Genomic DNA, 22,374 nt, shown 5'->3' with positions numbered 1-22,374 from the left:
GTCAAGTGGAGAGACTCACACAATAGGACTCCACACAGGCTAGGGCGTGGTGGGGAGACCCGGGGTGACCTCCTCTCCACAACTGGGGGGCCCAATCTCTTTCTTCCTCCACCAGGTCTCCGGGGTCAGGGCTCCAGGCCCTCCTGTAACTGCCTGTAGTTTTTTCTGTCCCTGGAAGTTCTTCCTTGGGTCTGCCTATAGCTTCCCCTGCTTTCTAGAGAATCCAGTGGGTCTTGTTTAGAACGTGCATGGCGATGGATTGTGCAGCATGGGGGGAAGTGGGAGGGAGGACGTTTTGGGGAGAGCCTCCCATGGGGTCCCTGCTATGGCCCCGGATGCTCCTCACCCTGTGACACCCGCAGCCACGGCGACATGGGTCTTCTCCACATGTAGCAGAGAAGGAGGTGAGCTTGGAGCCAGGCAGCCCTGAGGTCTCCACTTTCCTGCTGGGGGTCACGTAAACTCCAGGGAGCCTGGGGTTCCTCTTCCGTAAATGGTTTAATGTCACTGGCCTCCAGGGGTGGCTGTGAGGATTCAGAGCTGATAAGGTGACAGCCTAGGGCGGGGCCTGGTGCCCTGGGGAGTTCAGCCCCTGGGGCTGGATTAACTGTCCCTGAGGTACAGACCCTGTTCTGAGGGCCTGGGGCGGGGGGGGGGGGATCCTCACAGCCCCCTCCATCATTCCCGCCCTCTGCCTGGGGGTGCCCACCTCCCCATCTCTGCGCCCCCAGGAACAGGCAGAGAAGCTGCCGCTCGTGGGATGGCCCCATCCTCCCCATCACGGCCTTCCCGCTTGCAGGACATGGAGGCCCGGGGCTCCCGTGACCCACACCCATGCCTGGCCAGGCAGCTCCAGGGCTGGGCAGCGAACCTTCCCCCAAACCCCACCCAAGGAGCCACGCCCGCCCTTCCCACCCCCTCTCAGCTCCTGCAGAGACAAACACTCCTGCTCTGCTCCGTCCGGAGGCACCCAGGGCTCCCGCCTTCTCCTCCCTCCCTGGGCCTCCATTTCTCCATCTGTGACCCAGGACAAGGATAAAGAGAAGGGCCTCCCGGCTCCATCCCGTCTGTGGGTCCCGCCAGCTCATAGCACGATTTGTCTTCTCAAAGCCAGCACCTTCTGCCCCAGAGCCCTCCATGATACCCCCTGGCCTTCATTCAAGACACCCCCGCCCTCCCAGAGCTGGGCCAGAGTCTGCCTCTCCAGGCTTCCTGTCCCCACCACACCCCCTGCATGTCCCACAGTGGTCCAACCACTTCCTGCCTCTGCGCCTTTGCTGGGGCTGGTCCCCTGCCCAATGTACCTTCTTTACCCCCTTCTTCTATGCCTCTCCCCCGACTCACCCAGTCCTTCAGAGGCCAGGCAGCTCAGGCTGCTTCCTCTGAGCTCCCTTGGCCTGACCCTAGGTGCTACCCGGGGCCAACACCTTGGCGTGCACACAGTTGGCACTTACTGTTTGCAGAATGAACAAGGGGCAGTTCTGGCATTTTCTCCCAGGCTGAGGGAGCATTGATGGGGGGAGTGCTTCCTGGGCCGGGCCCAAGCTCAGCGCCATAGTGCCTGCCCCTCCCCAAAGCTCACAGCAGCCTGGCCAAGAAAGCACCACTGTGCCCAATTTACAAACAGGGTGACCGAAGGTTGTAGAACCTTGCTCGAGGTCTCGTAGCTCAGAGCAAGGAGAGCAGGGCTTTGAACCCAGGGCCATCTGACTTCAGAAACGCCGTTAAAGAGAGTCCCTCTTTCATCTGGGGCTGTCCTATGTCCCTGGAGGATTTTCCACCCATGGAGGGGGCAGACCCAACGTTCCCCTGTCCTCCCTGGGCCCTGAGACCTCAGCCCCAGCTGCCATTTGGGAGTGTTCCTTCCCCATCCGGGGCCTCAGTTTCCCTGCCTGCAAAGCAAGGAATGATGAGCCAGTATTAGGCTTATATAAGCCACTTTTGGTGCCTGATGACACCTGTTTGAATCCCAGCTCCACCATCTTTTGGGGCCAATTATCTCACCCCATCAGGCCTCTGTTTTCTCATCTGCAAAATGGGAGCAACTGAGTTCAAGGGGCTATGAGCTCCACCTGAGCCTCCTTGGTCAGGGCCTGGCCTCTGAAAAGTCTCCTTGGTGGGCTGTTAGGGTGATTGTTTTCATCTGCCCCCTGGGGGCTGCCAGATATGCCCCACCAGCCGGCCCTGGAGAGGGTGGGGTGTGTGAGGAGATGAGCCTGGAGCCTGGGCCCTCCCACCCCACTGCCTCCCCCCCCCACAGGGCCCCCCACCCAGCGACAAAGCCCGTGGCACTTCCTCTCCCCGCCTGGCAGGCCGCCTGGCCCGGCCCCTTCTCTAAGGAAGCGCATTTCCTGCCTCCCCGGGCCAGGCTGGATGAGCCGGGAGCTCCCCTCTGCTGCCGGTCATACCCAGCCTCCATCCGCATCCCCAGGCCGGGACTGCCGCCGCAGCTGCCGTCCGCAGGAGCCCAGCACCCCCTCCCCGCTCACTCTTCGGCCAGCGACCCCCGGCCCGGCCCTGCGCCCCCGTGCCCACTTCTCCTGACCCCTCGGCCGCCACCTCAGAAGGCTGGAGCAGGGACGCCGCCGCTCCGGCCGCCTGTTCCCCTTGGGTCCCCGCTCGCGCCCACGCCGGCCCCCACGCCCGCCCGCAGCCCTGCCCCTGGACACCGGATAAGGCCCAGCGCACAGACCCCCTGGTGGACAGCATGGACCCCCGCTCGCTTCCCCCCGTCGTTGCCCTACTGCTGGCCGTCTGCAGCCTCAGGCCCACAAGTAGGTGTCCAGGGACCCCGGGTGGGGAGACTCGGCCCCAGGTGTTCCCGGCCTCTACCCTGGTCCTGACCTCATGCCCAGTGGGGCTGTCCTGGGGGGTTTGGACAGCCCAAGGTGGACACCGTAGGGTGACCAACCACCCCGGTTTGGCAAGACAAAGAACTTTCAGCCCTAAACGTCTCAAGCAAATGGGCATGAGTTATTTGCCTTAACCCCGGCCTCTGGCCTCTGCCCTCCCAGCTATGTCCAGTTTCTCCCCCAGGAAGCCCAGGTCCCAGAGTGCTGTGCAGCCCTGGGAGGGTCTCCTGCCCTCTCTGGGCCTTAAGGTTCCCATCTGAGGAACCTGTGGAAGGAGGGCGTGTGGATTCACAGTCAGCACTAGGGCTCTTGGTTCAAATCTCACATGGTTACTTCCTCGCGGTGTGATATTGGGGGACTGCCTTTGGGCCGCTGAGCAAAGCGGGGATGGGAATGGAGCTCCTCTGGGGCTGTTGCGGGGGGTGGCGGTGAGGGCCTGCTTGTAGAGGTCCGGAGCAGGCTGGAGGATTCTCTGTTGTTATTGTGGCTTTATGATTAGCTTTAAATTCCTGCCTCTCACTTCCCCAGGGCCTGTGAGCGGCACCCAGAACATTCTTGAACTTAGCGCTCTCTCTCTGCCTCGACTTACCCTCTCTTCCTCAAGATGCGGCAGGGTGGGGACACAGGCCCAGACTAAGGGTTCTGCGGGGGCGGCTCAGCCTGGGGGTTCTTCCAGGCGGTCATGGCTCTGCGGCCTTCCGAAACTGACCAGATGAGAGGCCATGAGGAGCTGGGGACTCCCAGATCTTCATCCCACTCATGTGGGCCTTGCTGTGTCCGCCCCTCACCCACCTAAAGCCACAGGACAGCCCTATGGGCACCCCTTCACCCACGGCACATCCAGAAACTCTCTAAAGAATCTGGTGTTGGGGGTGGGGGGAAAACATAGGGGAAGAGCACAACGGTGGCCACCTCCCTACCTGATCCCACCTTGTGGCATTTTAAAGCCCCTGGTCCTTGATCTCTAAACCCCTACGACTGCCTCACTGATCACAGGAAACTGTCACAGACACTAAGTGACCTAGCACAGATTTGACCCTAGACTTGTGGGCTCCTAACCACGTGTAGTGTGCACCCCCCCGCCCCCATATAACTCCCGGCAACCCCGCAAGATGGCTGCCTGTATCTCCCCATCTTACAGGATAGGAAGTGGACGCTGTGATCTGCCAAGTTCACACAGCTCAGACAGAAGCCCACCTGAGCTCCTCGATAGGCCTCCAGGCTGCCCTGCCTTTCTCCCACCTCTCCCACATTTCTAGCTTGATAACACTGCCATCTTTGTCGTCATCAGAGGAAGATCCCTGTAGATCTTTAGGGTCTGGTTTTATAGGATGGAAGGCAGTGGTGTGCTGGCAAATAATGAACAACAGGGGTGGAGGGCGTTGGGGATAGTATTTGTTAATGTCCAGGGTGTAAATGTTCCCACATGGCTGATTTCAAGCTACCAGCTCACCAAGCTTGCGGTTGGGATGCTGTGTCCCCAGGACCTTTGTCCGATATTTGTACCACACAGATGCAACAGACATCTGACCTCAAGAGCATAGAATATAGTAAAATGGAGTAAAATAATTAGGAAGTAATGAGTTTTGATATTTATTACCTTTTTAAAAATAAAATTTATTTTTAAGCTTATACAATTTAATTTTTTTAAGATTTTATTTATTTTTTAAATATTTATTTGACACAGAGAGAGCACAAGTAGGCAGAGCAGCAGGGAGAGGGAGAGGGAGAACCAGCCCCCTTGCCAAGCAGCCCGATGCGGGGCTCAATCCCAGGACCCTGGGATCATGACCTGAGCCGAAGGCAGATGCTCAACCAACTGAGCCACCCAGGCACCCCAAGATTTTATTTTTTTTAAGTAATCGCTACACCCAATGTGGGGCTCGAAACTACAACCCCGAGTTCAAGAGTCACATGCTCCACTGACTGAGCCAGCCAGTTGCCCCCAAATTCAATTTTTTAAAAAGATGTTATTTGAGAGAGAGAGAGAGAGAGAAAGAACGAGCAGGGGAAGGGGCAGAGGGAGAGGAAGAAGCAGATTCCCCGCTGAGCGGGGAGCCTAATGTGGGTCTCGATCCAGGACTCTAGGATCATGACCTGAGCTGAAGGCAGATGCTTAACCTACTGAGCCACCCAGGTGCCCCCCAAAATTTAATTTTTAATAATGGCTGTGTTTAATAGCCAGTTGGAAAAACTGATAATTTATCAATCTGCTCCTGGGACTGGGTACCAGTACCCCAGTGATCATAGGGTTCAAGGACATTCCAAACCATCCAGCCCAACTCTTTGACAGTCTGGGAAACTGAGGCCCATGGAGGGCAGACAGAGGCCCTGGTCAGGGTGTGGAACCCAGATCTCCACATGGGGGGGTGGGGTGGGGTGGGAGTGACCCAGGCATCCTCAATCAGGCCGGAGAGGGTAAAAATGGGTCCAAAACAGGTCCAAGAATGGTCCAGCCTTCTGGGAACACAGCTTGGCCGAATCTCTTAAAACCCTAACCTGTGTACCGGCTCAACCTTCAGCCTTTTGGAGTTACTTGCCCAAGTCTGTCAAGATCCATATAGTCCATAGGTGCCTGTAACAAAAACCCAACTGGAAACCACCCAAATGTCCATCAGCCTGGGCCCTAGCAAAAGAATTAGTATTCGGTGAAATACCATGCAGCCGAAACCGAGAAAGAGCTGAATTTGTATCTATACTACTGTGGACAGATGTCTGGGACCCAGCGTTAGGTGCTCCAAAAGCAGCGACTCCATTACTGTCAGAATAAAATAGGAACAGGGGCACCTGGGTGGCTCAGTCGGTTAAGCGTCTGCCTTCAGCTCAGGTCATGATTCCAGGGTCCTGGGATCGAGTCTTGAATTGGGCTTCCTGCTCAGTGGGAAGCCTGCTTCTCCCTCTCCCTCTGCCTGCCACTCCCTCTGCTTGTGCTCTCTCTCTCTCACTATCTCTTTCTCTCTGTGTGTGTCAAATAAATAAAATCTTAAAAAAGATAGGAACAGTGCACGGTACACGTGGGGACAATCCCGACGCCTCTGTTCTCCAGCACAAGCTTTCTCTGGGGAATTGTCTCTAAAGACACTTTTTTGCCACGTTGGGATATTTTTTTAAAGAGCAAACGTAGATTTTTATTTGCGAGAGAGAGAATGAGAGAGAGCACGAGAGGGAGGAGGGTCAGAGGGAGAAGCAGACTCCCTGCTGAGCAGGGGCTAACGTAGATTTTTAAAGAGCAGTTTAATTATATAGTCACTTAAGTCTACTCCTCAAAGGAAACAGGTAAGAAGGAGAAAAAAAAAAATCACTTCCCAAGTTCCTTCATTAACATAAGCATTGTTAGGTGGATTGCCTACTAGTTTTTGTCTAGCTCTTTAAGGTAATTTTAATGCAGATGGATCAACATCTGGGAGTCTTGGGGGACCCTTCTTATGACCCAGAAGGTTTCTATGTTGTCATGTAGACTCCATAACCGTCCCCTTGTGGTTCCGGAATATTCTGTCCCTTAGATGTGCCATCCCGTCGTTTGTCTAACAAATCCCTTATTGTTGAATATCTAGGTGGTTTCCCCGTTGAGGCTAGTTATAAATACCACCACCGTGCACGTTTTTGGTACATGCACCTCTTCCTGTATTTTGGAGTATTTCACTTGGATAGAGTCCCAGAAGTGGGGGTGCTGGGATTTGAGGCTCATGTTGGGTGGCTGGGATCAAAGCGTGTTTGTGGAGTGTGGACAAGCCTTCGCTGGAGGGACAGAGGCTGGACTTGGAGCCCTGTGCTGCCTACCACCTGTGTGGGGATCTGGGCCTCTCCGGAGAGGGGACAAGTGACACTGGACAGAGACCGCAAATACCCATCTCTTAGAGCCCGCACTTCAGGGCAGCTTCCCATTTGCCAGGAGGTAAAAGAGGAGCTGTGTGAGCCAGGAGAGATGAGCCCCTGGGGACGGTGGGGACATGACCGTTGAGATTCTCTCTCATCTCAGCCAGACGGAGAGTGACACTAAGACCCAGCTCCAGCCCCGGATTTGGGACATCAGCCCTGGAGGCTGAAGAGGACCATCCTCCAGGGCTGAGCTGACTTCATACGTGGGGTAGGGATGGGGGTGAAGAGGCAAATGTCACCGCTGACACTGATTCAGCTCGCACTCTGCCACACACCGCTCTCAGCCTGATGTGCACCCTCAGACTTAACCTTCACAAAAGCCCACTCCTGTCTCCCCCACGGCATAGCTGAGGAGGCTGGGGCACAGGCAGGTGAAGAAATTTGCCCAAGTAACAGCCCAGGAAGGAGCAGCTGGGGCTTGCGCCCTGGGTCGAACCATCGCATCATACTGCCTGTGGGGAGATGAGGTTTGGTCCCCTTCTTGCCCTGACACTGGCCCTCCCAGCTAGAGTGCCACCAGATCAGTCCCGACAATTCGACGTTCACAATAGGGTTTTGAAGGTTGAACAGAAGTTGACCAAGAGGTCAAGTAAAGGAAGACCATTGGTCTGGGAGCGAGCAGGGCAGCCGCAGGGCATGAGGTGTGTTTGGAGGAAGAGCTCACCTCTCCCCAGTGTGCATAAGTTCTCATGAGAGCACTTGCCAGTCCCGAGCCTCTTCATGCACCACAAGTCTGCTGAGCGCTGTGCAGGTATCATCCGACCAACATTCGCAGCAACTCGATGAGGAAGCTATTGGGGTTGCCATCATCCTCATTGTACAGTTAATAACACTGAGGCACAGAGAGGAAGCTGGAAGGTGGCAGAATCAGGATCTGAACCTTGGCATCCATCAGATCATTGCACTTTTGTTAAGATTTTATTCATTTATTTGAGAGAGCACAAGCAAGGGGAGCGGCAGAGAGGGAGAAGCAGGCTCCCCACTAAGCAAGGAGCCCGATGCTGGGCTCCATCCCAGGACCCTGGGATCATGACCTGAGCTAAAGGCAGACACTTAACGACTGAGCCACCCAGGCGCCCCTGCACTTTTTTTTTTTTTTTAAGATTTTATTTATTTATTTGAGGGAGAGAAGACAAGCAGGAGGAGTGGCAGAGGGAGAAGCAGACCCCTCACTGAGCGGGGAGCCCGATGTGGGGCTCGATCCCAGGACCCCGGGGTCATGACCTGAGCCAAAGGCAGATGCTTAACCGACTGAGCTACCTAGGTGCCCCAGATCCCTGCACTTTTTAATTCCATGTTAGGTGGTGGAGTGTGGACTTGACCCTGCGGGCACTGAGGAGCCACCGGGAAGACTGGAGATGGGAACCTTGAGGCCTTGCTGGGGGGTGACTGAGCTGGATGCTGGGACATCTGGGAGGCTATAATGGGACCCTGAAAGGAGCAAAGGGTGGATGGATAGCTGGGTGATTGAAGAAGAGAAAAAACAGAGAAAGCCTGTGGGAAAGGCTCTGCCCTTGTATTAGGAAGTAATCACAGCCACTGTGTTCAGAACGCTTACTGGGTACCAGGCGGATGCCCAGCTGCAAATACAGACCCTGACACGTAATAGCTGGGCGACCTCGGGCAAATTCTTGTACCTGGTGGATCTTGTCTCTCCAGGTGTCACATGGTTCCAATAAGAATACCCACCTGTAGGGCTGCTGCCAGGATCAAATGAATGAACTCGTGTCAAGCCTCGCAACAGTATCTGGCTCTCAGTAAGCGTGATGCAAGCTGTTTTGCAAATGGGGAAACTGAGACTCAGAGAAGTTGGGCTTTTGCTCAAGGTGACCATTGTTTTGAGGGGTAGCGCTGGGATTTGACCCGGGCCGTCTGGTTCTGGAGTTGCTCTCCTTGACCGTTATTCTCTGTGGCCTTTCAAGGTGCGGAAAGCCCCGAGGTGGCTCTATGCTCCTGGGTGGGGGGGGAGGAGGAAGGGGACAGAGGTGGGGGGGTGGCTCCTGGGTCTCTCACTCGGGCCGGGTCACCCAGGCCCCTAGTGGCGCTTCCTCCAACCCGGGTCCCGGGAGGCCCTGGCGTTTCCCTTGGTGCCAGGGGATTGTTTTCAGCTCTGTCTGGGCCCGCCTCCGGCTCCGGGAGACAGGCCCGGGCGTCATACTCCCTCCTGTCTCCCCATTCTCGTCTGCGGGGTGGGGGCAGCCAGGATTCGAAAAGGCCCCAAAATAAATGGACCTCTTATCTGATCTCCCAGCCTGGCCTGTTATCTGATCATTACATAATGGCCAGGCCCGTGGCCTCTCCCGCTGACGGCATGGAGGAGGTGGCCCCAGGCGGCCCAGGCAATCCAGGAGGAACTGGGGTTCCTGGAAGTCTGGGGAGGGGGCAGGGAAAGTCCGGAGGAAAGGAGGAAGGCACTGCACTAATCTGCAGGCCAGACCCCGGGTCATGCAGAGAGAGGTGGGTCCGAGGCCCAGCCTGGTCAGCCACGTGCTGTGTGACTCTGGCACATCCCGCCTCTCCGGGCCTCAGTCTCCCCATCTGTATAGGAAGGGTTTAGACCAGGTAGCAGCCAAGAAGTCTGTGTTCGCTGAGAGGGAAAGGGAGGGAGGGGGTGGGGAGCACTGAGGGGCTTAGTGGGTCACCAGGGGGTGGGACAGCAGGAGATGGTGTCAGCCCTTGGGTCTGCTGGGATGAGGGGGGCTGCTGGCCTGGGACACCACGGACCTGCAGACCGCCCCATCCCACCACTTCACCCCTACCCCCTAAGAGAGTCCATTCTTCTCCAGTGACTGAAGTCAATCAAATAATGGTAACCCAAAGAACCGCCATATGCCCTGTTCTCATGGAGTCCTCCCAACAACCTCTGTGGGTTCTAACTGTCCTTTCACAGATGAGGAGACTGAAGCCCAAAGTGGTGAAATCGCTCACCAAAACCACATAGCCAGTAAGTGCGGGCCTGAGATTCAAACCCAGGTCGGCCTGGCTCCAGGGACCTTGTCTTGAATCACAATGCCAAAGGACACTTGCACTGTGACCCTTGCACACAGGACAGGGCCAGGGCAAGGACTTACAAGGTCTGGGCCCCCGTAGTCGCCAAACGTCCTAGTCCTGAAGTTATCCCTCCCAAGGTGCTGGGGCGGGTGGTGTGGCCGCGGCCAGGGACGGCCATCTTAAGTCCTCCTCTGACCTCTGGGGGTCCTGAGCCCAGCAAGGCTGGCTTAGGAAAAAGACGGCCCGATAGCCTGGGACTCGGAAGAAGCCTCCCTACCCCCCTCCTCTGAGCTGGCGACGGCTGGACGTGCGGCCAGCCCCTCCGCGCCCATCTTTGATCTCCAAGAAAACAGGAAGTGAGCGCGACAAGATGGAGACACAAACTTCCAAACAGTCTCCCCTTCTCTGTCCTCCTTCCCTCCTCCGGAGCCCCCCCTTCCTCGGCACATTCCTGAGGACGAGGTGTAGGGGCCTCATTTCCTCTTCCTCCTCTGCTGGGTCAGGGTGAAATTCCATTGCCTTCCCTCAGGACCTGCGTTTCCGAGCAGCCCTGGAGCAGGCCCCGTGGCCCAGGCCTCCTCCCACAGCCGCCCTCTGAACCCGGGCCGCCCTTCTGGCTCGCTCCCTCCCTTGGGGCCAGGAGACTCAACCCTCCTTGGCCCCATTCCTCCCAGCCTCCCCGAGGCGCAGGAGGGGAAGTTTTGGGAAGTTTTCCTCTCCCAATCTTAGCTCTTGTCTCCCTTCGGAGTGAACCAGCCAGGAGGCTTGGGTGTGTGCACCTGTGAGCTCAGCCCCACAGCTAGGGTTGCGGGATGTAGCAAATAAGAATATAGGATGCCCAGTTAAATTTGAGTGTCAGATAAACAGTGAAAAAAAAAAAATTTGGTGTAAGTATGTCCCATGCAATAGTTGGGATATACTTATACTTTTAAAAATTAATCGTTTTTATTTATTCAAATTTAACCGGCTATCCTGCGTTTTATCTGTCGGCCCTACCCCTAGTCACACTGTGACCTGGGGCAAGAGACTTTTCCTTCCTGAGCCTTAGTTTCTCCATCTGTGGAATGGTTATAATGATATCCACCTTGTAGGGTAGTTGTGGGGATGCAGAAAGCCCTAAGCCAGTGCCAAGCGCTAGGCATTCGGAACTTGGGAGTGACTGTCACCACCGTATTCTCACCTGGTGCTCTCTCTGGATGTGCTTCCCCAACAGGTCTTGCAGAAACAGTCCATTGTGACCTACAGCCTGTGGACGCCGAGGTGACATACATTACGAGTCAGGTTTCTAAGGGCTGCGTGGCTCAGGTCCCCAATGCCACCCTTGAAGTTCACATTCTCTTCCTGGAATCCTCAAGGGTGAGTGCTTGGTGGCAGGGTTGGGGTTGGGGTCCCAGAGAAAGGCCCAGGGCCAATGGGATGAGGGGAGCCTTCCTTGTGGCTGTCCCTGGAGCAGTGGGCCGTGTCCTCACCAGGGTCCCCGCCAGGAGGGATACGTGGGCATTTCACAGGGCCAGTAAGGGATGGCATTTCTGGGGCCAGCATCACGGAGGTCTTCTGGAAGCCACAAGGCCCAGGTGGGAAGGGCTGGGTGTGGCCAGTGACTGAGTGGAGAAGAGCCAGGTGAGCGGTGGGAGGGACCAGGTGAGCTGTCACGTGTGCACCTGCAGTCATGGGGAGCTTGCTCCTTCTCGGCAGACGGAGCTCCCCTCCAGGCAGCTTGGGTTTTGAGCAAGTGCTTCCCTCAGTTGAGCTCAAGTCTCCTTCCCTACAATGTCCCCCACTGAACATCGGTGACCTGGCCAGGCAGCCCACAGAGATTGAAGCCAGTGATGCCACCTTGGAGACCACTGTCCCTACTGAGGTCCAGCATTAGCCGAAGTCCCTCCTAACGATAATAACACACTTATGGAGTGCTAAGTTCTCTTAGAGGCCTACTAAGAGCCAGGAATGGGGCTCAACATCTTCCATGTATGAAGCCTCCCAAGGGCCTATCTGTCAGAGTCTGTTATTGCCCCCACTTTTCGGAGGAGGAAACTGAGGCAGGCCTAGAGAGGTGAAGTCACATGCCCAAGGCCAGAGTTCGCACTAGATTCTGGGAGACCCCAAGCTAGGCTGTCACCTGGCTCCCCAGCAGATCTGTGTCCTGGCAGCATTTGGCCTGCCTGGGCTGGTGACCACACCTGGCTGGTGTGGCCTCAGGTCCTAATAGCGATTTAGTGGTGTCAGCTCAGTAAACTTGTGGCCAGGCTGCTCCTGAAACTGTTGAGTTGCTCTGCGTTTGTGTGGTGATAAGACGGTGCCCAGACCACCAATATCGAGGGGGGCCTGCTCCCCACCGCCCTGCCTGCCACCAGGACTGTGGGCCTCGATAATCCCCAAACTGAGATAGTGCCAGACACACGTTATATGGTTTCCAAAGCCATTGTAATTTTTTTCAAGTTTGGTAATGATACGGAACATAAGATTGCCCTCTATAAGCTCATTTTGTTTGTTCTGATGACCTGTCACTGGGTGACTGGGATTCGCCCCCACCCCCCCAAATCACTCAACAACAGGCCGGAGTCTGAGAAAAGCCCCCTGCCAAGTGCCCAGGTCTGTGGGAAACAGATGTGTAGACAGCCAGCCAGGATCTGGGTAATGGGTGCTCTCTTGGGGAGCGCAGGACAGGGGTATGGCAGCTGCTGTGGGATTAGACAGGGCTTCCAGGAGGAAGCAACAACAGTAAGATGGCCAGGAGTGAAGGAGGTGGTAGAGAAGAGCTGAGGACAGAGTGAACCGCAGGCAGGTGAGTGGACCGTGGTTAGGGTCAAGGTGTCCACCATGGCAGGAGCTTATAGTTCACCCTGGGGCAGGGCTGGGGAGATGCAAAGGCGCTGCCACTATTTTAAGGAGTTTGGTCTTTCTGCTGTGGACAGTGAGAGTCATTGGAGGGTTTTTAGGGCCATGGTGGGATGGCAGTGTAACTCATGTCATCCTAGAGCTCATGACAACAGACCCTCCCGTCGCTCTCTGTCTCCTCCGGAGGACTCAGCCTGTGGAGCATCTGGCTTTTAATCCAAGAAGCCAGGCTGCGAGCCCCAGGCCTGTCAGGCACGTCTGTTTGAGGGGGTGGTAGAGAGAGCTGGGGTTCAGGAGACTGGGGCTCCAGCCTTGGCTACGTCACTGTCCAGCATCTCATATATATAGTACCTGGCACGTGGAGGGGGCTCCTTCCCCTCACTCTTCCACACCCACACAATTCTGGAGCTCAGGGACTCAGTGAAGAATCACAGTGTCAGAATCTGGCCCAGGGCCCGGCAGATAGCAAATAACCGTTTGCTGAATGCGTGAGTGCAAGAACGCCCTGCTAGGTGGCCTCGACCCAGCAGGTGCGAACGCTGGACGGTCTGCAGACTGGAGTCTGCCTTCCCACCTGACAGCAGCAGGGCCTTGGGCCACTTCTCTAGGCCTTGGTTTTCCACAGGAATTATGGGGATGATAATAGTACCTCCCTCACAGGGGGTTTGCGAGGATCCGGTGGGGTAGAGTGGGCCAATATTGAGTGCGGGGCTGCCCGGAGTGACTGCTCATCCTACAGTAGCTCTGCTTGTTGTTACTCGTATGTTATTATCTTTCTATATATGCACACACACACACATATATACACACACATACACACACATATAAACACACACATTATTTATACACACACACACATGATATAACAACAATATCTTGTTGTTATTATATGTTATTATCTTTGGCCTCTGGGTCTCACCTGTAAATACCCTCCTCTTACCAAGCATGCTGTAGTTTCCAGAACATCTTCACATCGGCCCACTAATTTGGTCCCCAAAGCTTATTGCTACCAGGTAGCTGAGGCAGTGGCCATGAATCTCTTTTCAGAGGGGGCCACTGAGGTCCAGCCCGATGGAGCTGGGCCTCCCCACCAGGAGCTCCTGGCCTCCCTGCCCCAGGGGCCCATGATCCCCCCCCAGACCCTATGCTGTGACATGGAAGGCACCTTCCTCTCCAAGTAGGCCCCCCCGGGAATCGGGTCCATAGCCTGACAGCCCCCCCCCGACCAAACAGTCCTGGCCAGGTGCCTGCTCGGTGCCCAGCCTGTGTTGGGTATTGATGATGCAAAGAGAAAGCAGACCCGACTTCTGCCCTTGAGCCACTCCCAAGCCAGGGGAGGCAGAGGTGGGCATCGGCAGGCTGATGGGATTGGCAATGGGGGGCACACGGGGCTGGGGAGGGAAAGGGGCGTTAGTGAAAGGCTCTCGGTGTCCAGCCAGACAGAGATGGCGGTGAAGGGCATCCCAGGCAGAGGGCACCGCACAAGCAAAGCCCTGGGGCCAGAAACATGAGCTGGTGGCGGGCGCGTGGGTGGCAGCTGTCTCAGCAACCAGCCCCAGCCCTCCCGACCTGTGGCCGCTGTCTTCCAGCCCTGGCCCGCAGAAACGGCTTTCCCGTCCACCCCTGCATAGCCTCCGCATCCTCAGATTTCCTGTGGGTGGGCGGCAGATGAGCTGTGGCAGCCAAGAGGCTCAGGGAAGAAAGGTCCGTGGCAGACAGATGAGAGGGCCATTGGGCAGGGGCTCTATCTCGCTGGGTCCCCAAAGGGCAGGCCGGAGCCTGGATTCCGGGAGGGGGCCCGGGGTCACATCCTGACCCGCGGAGACAGGAAACCAGCCTGGTGTCTCAGCGATTCCCGTCAGACTGACTGCACGGGTCTGCTGTCTTCCTTACAAGCCCCAGGCAGCCGGGCCAGAGCTGGGGCAGCCGCTGATTCACCCCACTTCTGGGCAAACCCGGGGAGCTGAGGACACCCCACCCACCTCCAAGCAGATGGAAGCTGCTGGGCTCTTGCACTGACTCATTCCTGACCAGAGGGGCAGGCAAGGCGGCTCAGGCAGAGAGGAAGAGCAGGAGGGGCCCGGGGCTCCCCCAGACTGTCCTAGGAGGCTGTGAAGGGCTCTGGAGGGCAGTGTCGCTCTCAGACCTGGGCAATGGGGGCCCCTGTTCAGGCCCCACAATTAATGGCCCTTCTCTGGCCCTCTTCCAGTTGCACTCCTCACCTCCCCCTCCCCCCCCCCCCCCCCCCGCCCCGGGGATAGGGTATCTGCAGGGCCAGAGGGACATGCCCACCCGGAGCCTGCACCTGTCGCCTGAGTCCATGCTCTGGGTCCCTGGACTCCAGAATTCCCTGCCCATATATGCTGAGCCTCCTTCCTGGGCTGCGTGGGGCTCTTTCTTGTCCCATCCTCTAGAAGGGGGCACTGCATGGCTGGAGGAAGGTCTGCCACACCTAAAGGCTGGGCAAGGCGACTACGTGAAGGGGGCAGGCATGGCAGAGCGTGGGCATTTGGGCTGGGTCGCCCACATCCGTACTCATGAAGAGAAGGAGGTGAAAAGAAAGGAGGGTGGGCTGGGAGCTGGGGGCTGCCATCTGTATTCTTATCCCAGGCCTTGCTGATATGAGGGGCAGGTTCGGTGGAAAGGCCTGGATCGGGGGCCCAACAGGCTGGGCAGGGCTGATGTCTGCTGTCTCACTGCTGTGTCCCCCGTGTCCAGCTCAGGGTCAGTCTGGAAGTCACGATCGGGTAGTTGGGTGGATGGATGGATAATGGAAGGAAGGAAGAGAGGGAGGGAGGGTGGGAGGAAGGAAGGAAGGGAGGAAGGAAGGAGAAATATACATGCGCATGAGCATTTGCTGAGGGACTCTCCCCATGGGGTTAGTGGTGGCACTCGCTGTTCATCTCCGGTTGTTGAGGAGTGTTAGTTCTCTGCCAAACTCCTGGAGGATAGAGTTGTGCCTACTTCCTGTGCCCCTTCAAGAGCACAGAAACCCTAGGCTGGGCCCCCAGCACTGGCCTCTCAGAATCACAAATGAACAGGGGAGGGGGAAGAACATGGGCTGACCAGGGGCCCTCAGCTGGGGAAAGCAGCACATCTCTTCTGGGAGGTTCTGGAAGCCCACTCAGTGTCCACTTGGCTAGAGACCATGACTCTGGGATGCCAAACATGGGGACCCCAGGAGGCAGGATAAAATCCAGGGGCCACACGATACTAGAACATCGCTGAGCCCAACTCCTCAGTACCCAGATGGGGAGACCGAGGCCCAGAGAGGGGATGCCACAGTGAGGCGTGGCTTCAACATGTTCCAGTTCTCACTAGCTGCTGCCCACCCTTAACGCCAACCTCGCCAGCCCCCAGGCCATGGCACTCCGCTGGGTGAGTGGGCAAGGAGGGAATCACAGGTCATGCGAGCCGAGTCTATTGCTGTATATTTAGCTGGGCACCGGGTGCCCCACCTTGCAGGCAGCATCTCACTGAATCCTCACAAGTCTATGAAGTGGGCATATTGCTCAGCTGGTTTTCCAGACCAGGAAACTGAGGCCCAGAGAGGAATAGTGACTGCCCAGGGTCACAGGTTAATGACTGAGCCCACATTTGAATTCAGGTCAGTCTGGCTTTGACCCCTTGCCCCTGCCATCCTGCCTGTATGTATCATCTGAGTCTGCTGCCTGGGCAGAGGGACGGCTGGCTCCAATCTGGCCGGCTCCAGTCTGGCCCTCGGAGGGTGGGGGCTGCAGGCAGCCCCAAGGCTCCACTCCTAGAAGAATTGCTGGAAGCAACTTTCTATAAGTGGCTACTAGTGTTCAGGGCCTCCTCACCGAAATCCCCCCTTCCCGCCACCAACCGCTGGGCCAACAATGGTATCTCTGGGACACTGGCACAAAAATAGAAACTCGGTCTCCTGCCCACCCACTCAGGGAAGGGGCGGGGGTAGGCCTGAACTGGCCCAGGTCGGAGCTGGGAGTGAGGGGCCGGCCGGCCTGCCTACCTACCTCGGCTGGGCTCCCAGAATTCCCAGGATGCCATTCGGAAGACTGGGAGCTTAGAGGGGGCGGGCAAGGCAGACCCCTTGCTTTGCCTCTGGGCTCCGGGCTGGGGGGAGGGGGCGGGAGGGAAGAGGGAAGTCAATGTGCGTATGAGTGACTGTGGTGATGAGTCAGGGCCATGGGATGGAAATGTTTGCTGTGGAAACCCAACTGGGGTTTTCTGGTAACCAGCTGGCCTCAGCTAGGTCCGGGAGCTCAGAGACCCCCGGGGGGCCCAGCTTTCCTGCCTCCCCGAGCTTGCACACTGCTCACTTGCTGCGTGTCCCCGCCCCATGGCTGCCCCTCCCTGGGCCTCAGCCCCCACCCACTTTCTGCCCCCAACTCTACCAGGAGGGATGCGGTGACGACTGAGTGATGGGTGAGGAGCTGAATGTCGTGATAAATGTGCCCACAAAGTTCCAGTCTCCTCATGCCCTCACTCTTGGCATGACCCGGCACTGACCTCCACTTCTCTTCTCTAACTTCCTTTATCTAGAGCCCCACCGGGTATCTGTTCCCAACACTGTCCTACCAAGTGGGGAGACTGAGGTACAGAGGAATAGGGACAGTTGCCGAGCAGCAGCAAGAATGGAGGTTCACAGGGCTCTTTGCTGTCAGCTCCGAGGCCGTGCTCCCTGCTGCTCTGTCACCCGCAGTGCTCTCGGCCTGTGGATGCCCACGAAGGGGCAGAGGATGGACCTCATCCACTGCAGCCCGTCAGCAGCATCTCCAGACCCCAGCGCCCATCTCTTCACTGCGTGGGGGGCCCCAGAGGTCACTCCCCTGGGTGAGAACAGCTAGATGGGGCCGGACAGTGATGAACTGTAGGGAAGTCCAGAAGAACAGGGTTGAGAGGGAGACATGGCCCAGGAGAGGTCTAGGGGCTGTGGGCTCCACTCTGGTCCCCGACTTCGCCCCCAGCAGATCCCTGGGTAGTTTCCCTCCCTGAGCCTCAATTGCTGCATCTGTAAACTGGGAGGATACCTGACTCTGCTTCAGTGAAAACCCATGTAACACGCTCAGTCCAGGGCCAGGCACGGATTAGGTTGAACCATGTGAAATTACTGATATTCAGTTGTTGTTTTTTTTGACAGCTTTATCCAGATAACGTTTGCCCATTTAGAGTGTACAATTGAATGGTTTTTAGTAGATACACAGGGTTGTGCAATCCTGTTCGATTGTTCAAGCTAACAGTACATACGCAATCAGGGTAAGAAGGTGGGGGCAGGTCCATTCTCAGAGATTCTCAAAGATTCTCATTCTCCAGGATTCTGGCAGGTCTGCTGTACCGGGTCTTTCCCAACACCACCGAGGCGGGTCTCCCTCTGCTCAGGTTAATTTCAGGTCGTCTGCCAATTATACTTCAATTTTTATTTATTTATTTATTTTTTAAAGATTTTAATTTATTTATGAGAGAGAGAGAGAGGGAGCGAGCACACAAACAGGGGAAGCGGCAGGCAGAGGGAGAAGCAGGTTCCCTGCTAAGCAAGGAGCCCGATGCGGGACTCAATCCCAGAACCTTGGGATCATGACCCGAGCCGAAGGCAGATGCTTAACCGACTGTGCCACCCAGGCGTCCCTATACTTCAATTTTTAAATAAATTAATGAATTAAATGAAAACTTCAGATAATGATCATAATCCTGGAACAAAACGTCAGTTGTGACATTTAGCTTTGTATTTCACATTTTACCAAAATATATTAAATCCAGTATTTAATTTTTAATGTGTTTAGAATGCATAAATATTTCATTTTTTTTTTAAGTTTTATTTATTCAAGTAACCTCTACACCCAACATGGGACTCGAACTCATGGCCCTGAGATCTAGAGTTGCACGCTCCTCCGGCCAAACAGCCAGATACCCCTAGGATGCATAAATGTTATTAAAAATTGATTTAAGGGGCGCCTGGGTGGCTCAGTTGTTAAACATCTGCCTTCAGCTCAGGTCATGATCCCAGGGTCCTGGGATCGAGCCCCACATCAGGCTCCCTGCTCGGCGGGAAGCCTGCTTCTCCCTCTCCCACTCCCCCTGCTTGTGTTCCCTCTCGCTGTGTCTCTCTCTGTTGAATGAATAAATAAAATCTTGAAAAAAAATAAATAAATAAAAATAAAAATTGATTTAAAAAGATGTTTCGAAAACAAAAAGGTCAGGCGCCTGGGTGGCTCAGTTGGTTGAGCAATTGCCTTTGGCTCAGGTCATGATCCTGGAGTCCCTGGATCGGGTCCCGCATTGGGCTCCCTGCTTGGCAGGGAGTCTGCTTTGCCCTCTGACCCTCCCCCCCTCATGTGATCTCTCTCTCTCATTCTCTCTCTCTCAAATAAATAAAATCTTAAAAAAAAAAAAAAAGAAAACCAAAAGGTTATAAAACCCATTAGAAAACTCTAATTAATAAAAAATGTGAACTTACAAAACATAAATTTGAAACCTATATTATCGTTCCATAAATTCACGTAAAAATAGTGATCCGAAGATAGGCAACGTCAATAGCTCACTAAAATAAAAAAGTTACTTGTAAAACATTGAAAATGAAATCACATTATTCGCTCTTTTGTTTTAAAGAGCAAAGTTACAAACAAAGAGTGACTCTGGTATCATTACTGACTAATGGAAATATTTCTGGGCAGATTTTTCCAGTGGCTGAAACACTCTCTCTTGGCTCTATGACATCAGCTGGGGAAATGTCCAGGAGATCATTGGAAGTGAAATCTAAAACTTTCCACTGATGTCTTCATCTTGAAATACCTCTCTCCTTTTTGATAAGTGTGAGGAGATTTGGGGGGTCAAGTTTTCTCTCTGTTGTAGAGGCTGCCTGCTTCAGAGAGCCGCTGGAGCTCATTGCTCTCCATGGAGTGTTTCCATTCGTCTTTGTCCTCATGAGTCTGTGGCAGGGCTTCCGACGTCTATCCCTGCCTGTCCGCTGGTTCAGAAAGTCTTTGAGCAGAGCTGAGGTTGTTCTTTTTTCTTTTCTTTTCTTTCCTTTCCTTTCCTTTCCCCTTTCCTTTTTCCTTTCCTTTCCTTTCCTTTCTTTCCTTCCTTTCCTTCCTTTCTTTCCTTTCTTTTTTCTTTCTTCCTTTCTTTCTTTCTTTCTTTCTTTCTTTCTTTCTTTCTTTCTTTCTTTCTTTCTTTCTTTCTTTTTCTTTCTTCCTTTCTTCCTTTCTTTCCTTTCTTTCCTTTCTTTCCTTTCTTTCAAGATTTATTTATTTATTAGGGCTCCTGGGTGGCTTGGTTGGTTAAGCATCCTCTCTCTGTCTCTCAAATAAATAACTAAAATCTCTTAAAAAATTATTTATTTGAGAGAGAGCACAGCGGGACGGTCAGAGGGAGAGGGAGAGAGAGACTCTCAAGCCAGACTCCATGCTGAGCACACAGCCCGACGCAGGGCTTGATGTCACAACCCTGAGATCGCGACCTGAGCCGGAACCAAGACTTAGACACTTAACCAACTGCACCCCCCGGGCGCCCCTGAGGTTGTTCTTTCAATAGAGCTTTGCCTTGGGGATCGCTGTGTCCTTTTCCTTCTAGGGAATGAGGAGGTGTAGAAAAATGTTGGGGGGCCATATTGTCAGAGCAGAGGCCTGCCCGATCCACATCCTAGCTGTATGCGTACTTGCTGTGTGATCCTGGGCAAATGACTTCACCTCTCTGTGCCTCATTTTCTCATCTGTTAAGTGAGAATAAGGTTGTTGTGAGGATTAAATGAGTCAATATGTAAAGCACTTAGAAGAGTCCTAGCACATAGCGAGCACTATGCAAGGGTTAGGTTTTATTATTCCTGTGGATGTGGTTGTGGTGGTGGTTATGAAGGCGTTCTAAATGCACACACCATGATAAATTAACCCTTTTCACGCGGTAGGTATTTGTCAGGAGGTAATGATTTCAAGTTCACAGTCTTATATCAAAATGATGGTATTATATCAACAAAAACATGGGCATTTTAGTACTTTAAACTAGGAAGGCAAACAGGAATGCAGGAAACTGGGAAGGGGTTGATGCCTCGACACGTTGCCTAGGACCAGAGAAAGGGCACAGGGTACCATCCAAGTCACGCCGATGCTCCCAGGCCTGACATAGAGCAGGTGCGCCAGGGAACCGGCAAACTTTGATCTACTGTTGGATAAAGTTCAGGCTTCTTGCAGTTTTTTAAAATCTCTGGATTTGATGAAACCAATTGCCTTCATCCATTCAGCAAATATATATTTTTAAAAGATTTTATTTATTTATTTGACAGAGAGACAGCGAGAGAGGGAACACAAGCAGGGGGAGTGGGAGAGGGAGAAGCAGGCTTCCCGCTGAGTGGGGAGCCCGATGCGGGGCTCGATCCCAGGACCCTGGGATCGTGACCTGAGCCGAAGGCAGACGCCTAACGACTGAGCCACCCAGGCGCCCCTCAGCAAATATTTTTTGAGCATCTCCCGCCAGCCAGGCACAGTGCTGGGCCCTGGGAGGCAGGGGCAGCCCAGTGCGGCAGGGAGAGAAGAGGGGAAGCTGCTGAGGAGTGAGTCTTTACTACTGATCCGGGTGGCTCAGCCTGCACAGGCCTGACTGCTCTGTGTGTGTGTGTTTCTCCTGTCCCCACCCTAGGAGGTGTCAGAGCTGGAGCTGACTATCCAGAAGTCCAGGCAAAATGACACTCGGCCCCGAGAGGTGCTTCTGGTCCTCAGTGCAAACAAGAACATGCTCCTGCAGTTACAGGCCCCAGGAATCCCACTCAACCTGGCCTTCGTGAGTGTGTTACCTCCAACCGTGGGCTGAGGCTCTAGCCATGGGAGGCCCCTGCTGTCTGTCTCTGTGGGCCAAGCTCTCCTGCCCCAGCAGCGCTGCTTCTCTTTTTCATTCTGACATTATTCACCGTGACATTACTCACCCTGCCTGGTGAATCCCATGGGGCCCTGCCTGAGAGAACCCAGGCAGCAGGGTCTGGGATGAAGAGTCCAAACCCAGATGTGGGAGTCAGGTTGATGGGCAACCCTGGCCAAGTCCAGTCCTCTTGCATAGCCGGTCTTCCCATCTGCCCAGTGGCAGAATCGGATCCAGTGACCTCCCATAAAGTAATCGTGTCACTGTCTTTGAAAAAGTTACAAGATATGTTTGAAAATATTTAAGTGCAAAGGAAAAGGAAACCTAACGATGTATTAATCGTGGCTATGGCGGGGACATGGGAATAGGAGAGGCATTTATTTATTTGTGCTTTATACTTCGTTGAATTTGCAAGATTTGCTCTAATGAACACGGCCTACATTGGAGAAAAAATATTTTGCAAAAATTCCAGTTTTAAGTGTCAGGCACGTCCACCAGAGAGAGGTCAACGGGCTGGGACCCACAGCAAGGGGTGGGGGTCAGGGCTGGAGGAGGTGGGGTGGCCTGTGGGCACTGCCTCCCCCACTGGAAGGCCCTGGGAGGTGGTCCCCAGATGCAAGCAGCTGCTGTTTACAGCCAGAGAAAGCAGAGGGCAGGGGTGGGGGCGGACAGCAAAGCTAACAAGGGGGAGAGAAACACCAAGAAAAATGGAACTAGGAAGAGCCAGCTTGTTGTGGGAGGGACAGATAGACAGGCACTCAGAGAGAGGAGGAGGAGAGCTGGGATCCAAAGACAGATCCAGATCCAGGGCTGCCTGGGAGACAGGCCCAGAGACGGAGAGAGGTTGGGGGTGGGGTGGGGTGAGGAATCCAGGCTCGAAGCAGCACAGCAGAGACAGACGGACAGGGCCAGGGAGCCATGAACTGGACCAGCTCCATGTGGAACTTCCCTCTGTTCCCAGTGGGGTAAATTGAGGGCCCGTGGGGAG

At 54.8% G+C, this 22,374-nt stretch overlaps 1 protein-coding gene across 2 annotated transcripts in view; it reads left to right on the top strand.

Annotated features, from left to right (window-relative positions):
• Positions 1 to 2,323: 2,323 nt before the first annotated feature.
• The window catches only part of ENG (endoglin), a 33,447-nt gene continuing 13,396 nt past the window's right edge, over positions 2,324 to 22,374 (top strand). Inside the window, exons 1-3 of one of the 2 annotated variants that reach the window (XM_036112799.2) lie at positions 2,324 to 2,774; positions 10,936 to 11,078; positions 21,171 to 21,311. In XM_036112799.2, the coding sequence (XP_035968692.1) occupies positions 2,708 to 2,774; positions 10,936 to 11,078; positions 21,171 to 21,311 (351 nt within the window). In that variant the 5' untranslated portion in view covers positions 2,324 to 2,707. The remainder of the gene's footprint in view (positions 2,775 to 10,935; positions 11,079 to 21,170; positions 21,312 to 22,374) is intronic. The other variant, XM_036112798.2, reaches the window with a different exon arrangement.

This window comes from Halichoerus grypus, chromosome 14 (assembly GCF_964656455.1).
Source record: "Halichoerus grypus chromosome 14, mHalGry1.hap1.1, whole genome shotgun sequence".
In the NCBI taxonomy this organism is placed as follows: Eukaryota; Metazoa; Chordata; class Mammalia; order Carnivora; family Phocidae; genus Halichoerus; species Halichoerus grypus.
Note: the sequence above shows the minus strand (reverse complement) of the source record. Positions and strands in the feature narration are given on the sequence as shown.